The sequence below is a fragment of the Poromitra crassiceps genome (assembly GCF_964638095.1).
Source record: "Poromitra crassiceps genome assembly, chromosome: 5".
NCBI lineage: Eukaryota > Metazoa > Chordata > Actinopteri > Beryciformes > Melamphaidae > Poromitra > Poromitra crassiceps.
In genome coordinates this window covers 64,225,965-64,231,964 of record NC_139642.1, presented here as the reverse complement: position 1 = coordinate 64,231,964, position 6,000 = coordinate 64,225,965, and the positions used below count along the sequence as shown (strand labels likewise).

The 6,000-nt window shown below is 44.1% G+C and overlaps 1 protein-coding gene across 1 annotated transcript in view; it reads right to left on the bottom strand.

Moving 5' to 3' along the window:
• The window catches only part of snx19b (sorting nexin 19b), a gene marked incomplete at both ends in the record, with an annotated part of 60,536 nt that overhangs the window by 32,375 nt on the left and 22,161 nt on the right, over positions 1-6,000 (bottom strand). Inside the window, one exon of the mRNA XM_083637149.1 lies at positions 4,723-4,852. Within this exon, the coding sequence (XP_083493275.1) occupies positions 4,723-4,852 (130 nt within the window). The remainder of the gene's footprint in view (positions 1-4,722; positions 4,853-6,000) is intronic.

Sequence of the window (6,000 nt, the reverse complement as noted above, 5' to 3'; positions counted from 1 at the left end):
CAGCTAGCCCACCTACTGAACCAATCCAACCAGCTAGCCCACCTAGTGAATCGTGAGTCGCCATAAAACATTTCACTTGGAGCAAAAACAAAAAATAACTAGAACGACCGCACCGTGGATTTATGCCTCCGCCATTAGTTCATTCTTGAGTCCAAATCGCCATTTGAGGCAAATTGGAAGAAATTCCGTCAAGGCACTCCTGAGATGTTGCGTTACAGAGCTTGGAAATTGGGTGTGTGAGGTCACAGTGACCTTGAACTTTGACCTTTAACCATCAAAATCTAATCAGTTCATCCTTGAGTCCAAGTCGATGTCTGAGGCAAATTTGATGAAACTCCTTTCAAGGCATTCCTGAGATATCGTGTTAACAAGCTTGAAAATGGCGTTCGAGAGGTCACAGTGACCTTGACCTTTGACCTTTGACCACCAAAATCGAATCAGTTCATGCTTGAGTCCAAGTCTATGTTTGAGGCAAATTTGATGAAATTCCGTCAAGGCCTTCCTCAGATATCGCCTTAACGATAGGGCTGTGAATCTTCACTGGCCTCACGATTCGATTCGATTACGATTCAGAGGGCTACGATTCGATTACGATTATCGATGCATCTTAAATCGATGCATCACTTTTTTCCCCAATACATGATTTATTTTTTCTCACTTTCTTTTTTCTCACTGTGTGGCTACTTTTAAAATAAAAGTGCATTTGGAATTGCATTGTATTATGATCCATAATTAAAATAAACAACTGCATGTACTTCCATTATATTTTATTCGGAAAACAATAAATAAAAAAATAATAATAATCGATTTTTGATATTTGTGAATCGATGCAGAATCGTGCACGTCCGCATCGCGATGCATCTTATAACTGATTATTCCCCCCGGGAGCTGAGAAAAAGTGGGCGGTCACTGTTGAGCTCTATAATAAAAGGCCATGCTACCCCCAAAGTGAAAGTACATTTCTCGAGTCAAATCACTCTACAGCTTTGTAGGGCTGCAACATTATCAATTAATCTGTTGATTATTTTCTCTACTAATCAATTCGTCGTTTGGTCTAGAAAATGGCAGGAAATTGTGAAAAATGACGATCACTTTTTCCCCAAAGCCTAAGAGATGACATCCTCAAAATGCCTTCTTTTGTCCTGACCAACAGTCCACAACCCAAAGATAATTAGTTTACTGTCAGAGAAGACTAAAGAAACCTGAAAATATTCACATTTAAGAAGCTGGAACTTTATGTATTTATTTATTTCCATAAAAAATGGTCTAAATCATTAATCGATTATGAAAATAGTTGGCGAATAATTTTCTATCAATTGATTAATCACTGCACTTTTTGCTACTGTCAACTAGTAAATATAGGTACATTTTCAGGGCAAGTGATGCCACTAATTTTCAATTGAAGAGACAGCACAGTCGAGCCTCGTCTAAAATGTCTCCTCTCTTTATTAACAATGGCTCATGAGCCAGATTCCTGTCTCCAGCTCATAAACAGCCTCTCTGTGTCCTGACTTGGCTCAGCCCACAGACTAGGGCTGTCACGTTTTCCAAAAATAAAGTTTGAACTAACTTTAATTGACACACAATTGGTTCGAGTATATTCAAAGTTAATCCCCCCTGCGCGGCTGATTCAATTATAATTGATGAAGTCGCTGCGATACCGTTTGGCTGCGCCACTGCAATGCGCGTTTACAACAGGACAGCTGAGCTCTGTCTGAGAGACACCAGTGGGCTTGTTGGGTACTACAGCACAGAGGACAGCTGAGCTCTGTCTGAGAGACACCAGTGGGCTTGTTGGGTACTACAGCACAGAGGACAGCTGAGCTCTGTCTGAGAGACACCAGTGGGCTTGTTGGGTACTACAGCACAGAGGACAGCTGAGCTCTGTCTGAGAGACACCAGTGGGCTTGTTGGGTACTACAGCACAGAGGACAGCTGAGCTCTGTCTGAGAGACACCAGTGGGCTTGTTGGGTACTACAGCACAGAGGGCAGGCGACTGAAGCAGCAGGCTATCACTCACTACCAATATTGAAAGGTGCCAAACAAATAGCGTTAACATTACAGATCATAACCCACAACATGAGTGTTAAATTCAACTAACAGAATTACTGAGGGATAACATTAGATTTGCGTGGGGCTGGGCTGTTACGTTAAAGTCAAGCTGAAATGAAAAATGTATTTTTTTCTATTTGAGATCTCTGGGTATTCAGTGCACCTGTTTAACTCATTGAGTGCCATGGACGAACTTGTTCATCATTTCGTTTAGTAATGTAGAGTGCCAAGGACGAACATGTTTGTCAATTGCGTTTTTTGACGGGGGGATGTCGATCTAAGCCTCTTACATCGCCTCTTACAATATGGGAGCTATTGAATGTGTCTAACCTATTTTACAGAACCCTTAGGTGACGACAGTGCTCTCCAGATTACAGAAAGGTCCGGAAAACTACAGCAAAAAGCCGTGATCAAAGAGAAGCCGATGCATGCTGCAGCCAGAGCCATATAGATTGCTCTGTCTGCAGCTGAAGTCGGGCTGCGAACATCAGTCAATCCGCGCAAACTGAGCTCCTCTGCCTGTGTCTGTTTGTCTGCATATAGTTTCTCCACACGATTACCCGCCAGAAAGGCAGCACCCGATGCCGAACGGCCAAACCTTTTCCTGCAGTCCCGTTTGGCATTTCCTTGTCGTGCTGGGAGCTGCCCGGGAGCCGCCGTCAGCCGCCCGGCGCAAAAACGGAGGCTCCGAAAATAGACTGGGTGCGTGTGGGGAGGAGTTTGCAGCTCAGGGGGGGAGAGGGGGGTGGGGCACGCAGGCTCCACAGAACTACACCACGTCACTACATCAGAAAATATTAGCTAGAGTCAGTGAATGTGCTTGAAATGCTGCATTTCACAAAAGGCTGAATATCTCAGCTTATAATTTGAAAACTGTCTTTTTGCTCAAAACAGCCTATCTTCTCCGGCTCATAACTAAAGAACGGAAAATGGTATCAATAAACTTTTTTTTGCAGATGATAGAACAGGGTCTCCTCGTTCTTTGTCTGTGTTCGGTGTTTACATAGTAATATCACACAATATTCTGTGGGCCTCGAGAAATCACTGAAAACGCTCTGAAACTCTGGCACTGGGAGCTTCCGTTCTCCAAAAGTGGCTGGCACTCAATGAGTTAATAATGTATGCAAAAGAAAATCACAACTTAGTTTTACTTAGTTTTTCACATTTTTTCACATCAAAAGTTTTTTGGATTTTTCAGGATTTCATTCATAAATGTAATCTGCAGTATGCTGATGCCATTCATTCAGTACTATAGATCTGAGTCCCTCCATCCTTATAACAGAGATTATGTCTGGCAACCACAGTTGGAAAGAAGGTGAAGAGGGGGACTTCCATTCTTTGAGAATGAGTTTTTTTGCAACAGTTGTCCCCTGTGTTAGAGACTGTTGCACAGCTGCAGGAAGGAGCAGAGAGGTCTCCGAACAGCCGAAGATAGCGAGTCCTGCATCCGGCTGAAGGGTTATTTTGTAGGCCTTAGAGTACCAGTCAAATATTTTGGCCCAGAATCCCGTCAGTGAAGGGCAAAACCAGAAGGCATGAGACAGAGTGCCCTCTGACACCTGATATCTGTCACACAGTGGTGATACAGAAGGGCAGATCTTGTGCAACTTATACTTAGAATAGTGCAGACGGTGAGCAACTTTAAATTGGATGAGCTGGTGTCTACTATTAACTGAACAGAGTTGTATCACAGACATGCTCCTATCCCATATAATGTCAGATAAGTCAATGCCAAGTTCCTCCTGCCACGCTTCTCTAATCCTCTCAGTAGAGGCTGTGGTCAAATCTAGAAATAAGATGCTTGGAGCGAGGAGGGCCCAGCAAAACATCAAAAAAGGCATGTTCATTTGGGAGCGCTTCAAAGGTATGAATTCTGGATCGAACATGTCTGATTTGCAGGTATCTGAATCAGTGCATGCCAGGCAACTCAAACTTCCTCTTCAGTAGATCAAAGGATGCAAAATGACCATCTATGTATAGGTCTCTGATAGAAACCAGCCCCTTCTCACTCCAGGCATGGTCATTTTTGTCTGACCGTGGAGGTAAAAAAGAGTGATCGAACCAAATTGGTGTGTGGACAGAAACATCTGGTAGACTCAAAACATTCCTAACTTGATTTAGAATTCTGACAGGGTTTCTCACAACAAAACCTAAATTTTGTAAAGTCACAGGCTTCTCTGGCTTAGAAGATAACAAGGCTGGAAAATAACAGTTCTTAAGAAATGTGCCCTTGTCATTCCCTCAAACACTAAAAGGACATTAAAAGTAGGATTAGAAGGACAATAATAATACAATAAAATTGCTATTATCTCATTGTTTTAGAATTCCCCCCACTTTTAATGATGGTTGTCTCATATTTTCTTATTTCATTTGATGTTATAGATTTTCTTTCTTTCAACATTCTTTTGAATGCGTTTCCCATGTGTACCTCCTATTCTTGTTTTGATTGTTTCCTGTGAAGCACGGTGTAATGTCTGCTTTGAGATCACTGTTATCTTTAAGTTAAGTTAAGTTATCCTTTATTTATCCCCTTGGGGAAATTCATCCTCTGCATTTGACCCATCCTCTACTAGGAACCTTCCTAGAACTAGGAGCAGTGGGCAGCCACTGTGCAGCGCCCGGGAGTAGTAGCAGTGTTTTTGTGAATGAATGTAGACCTGACCTCTGACCTGTTAATGAGGGTCCCAAACACCAGCCTGATGGTCCTCTGGATGTTGTCGGTGCACAGCCAGCTCCACTGCTCCCTCATCAGCACACACAGGATGTCCAGAGCCACCTCAGCCAGTGCCGTCTCAGACACTGCAGCAAAACACACACAAACTGTTACACACAGGTTGTCCAGCGCCGTCTCAGACACTGCAGCAAAACACACACAAACTGTTACACACAGGTTGTCCAGCGCCGTCTCAGACACTGCAGCAAAACACACACAAACTGTTACACACAGGATGTCCAGTGCCGTCTCAGACACTGCAGCAAAACACACACAAACTGTTACACACAGGATGTCCAGCGCCGTCTCAGACACTGCAGCAAAACACACACAAACTGTTACACACAGGATGTCCAGAGCCACCTCAGACACTGCAGCAAAACACACACAAACTGTTACACACAGGATGTCCAGAGCCACCTCAGACACTGCAGCAAAACACACACAAACTGTTACACACAGGATGTCCAGCGCCGTCTCAGACACTGCAGCAAAACACACACAAACTGTTACACACAGGATGTCCAGAGCCGTCTCAGACACTGCAGCAAAACACACACAAACTGTTACACACAGGATGTCCAGTGCCGTCTCAGACACTGCAGCAAAACACACACAAACTGTTACACACAGGATGTCCAGTGCCGTCTCAGACACTGCAGCAAAACACACACAAACTGTTACACACAGGATGTCCAGAGCCGTCTCAGACACTGCAGCAAAACACACACAAACTGTTACACACAGGATGTCCAGTGCCGTCTCAGACACTGCAGCAAAACACACACAAACTGTTACACACAGGATGTCCAGAGCCGTCTCAGACACTGCAGCAAAACACACACAAACTGTTACACACAGGATGTCCAGAGCCGTCTCAGACACTGCAGCAAAACACACACAAACTGTTACACACAGGATGTCCAGTGCCGTCTCAGACACTGCAGCAAAACACACACAAACTGTTACACACAGGATGTCCAGTGCCGTCTCAGACACTGCAGCAAAACACACACAAACTGTTACACACAGGATGTCCAGCGCCGTCTCAGACACTGCAGCAAAACACACACAAACTGTTACACACAGGATGTCCAGTGCCGTCTCAGACACTGCAGCAAAACACACACAAACTGTTACACACAGGATGTCCAGCGCCGTCTCAGACACTGCAGCAAAACACACACAAACTGTCAACGTCACTAGGGGTGTCCCAAAAAAATCGATTCATGTA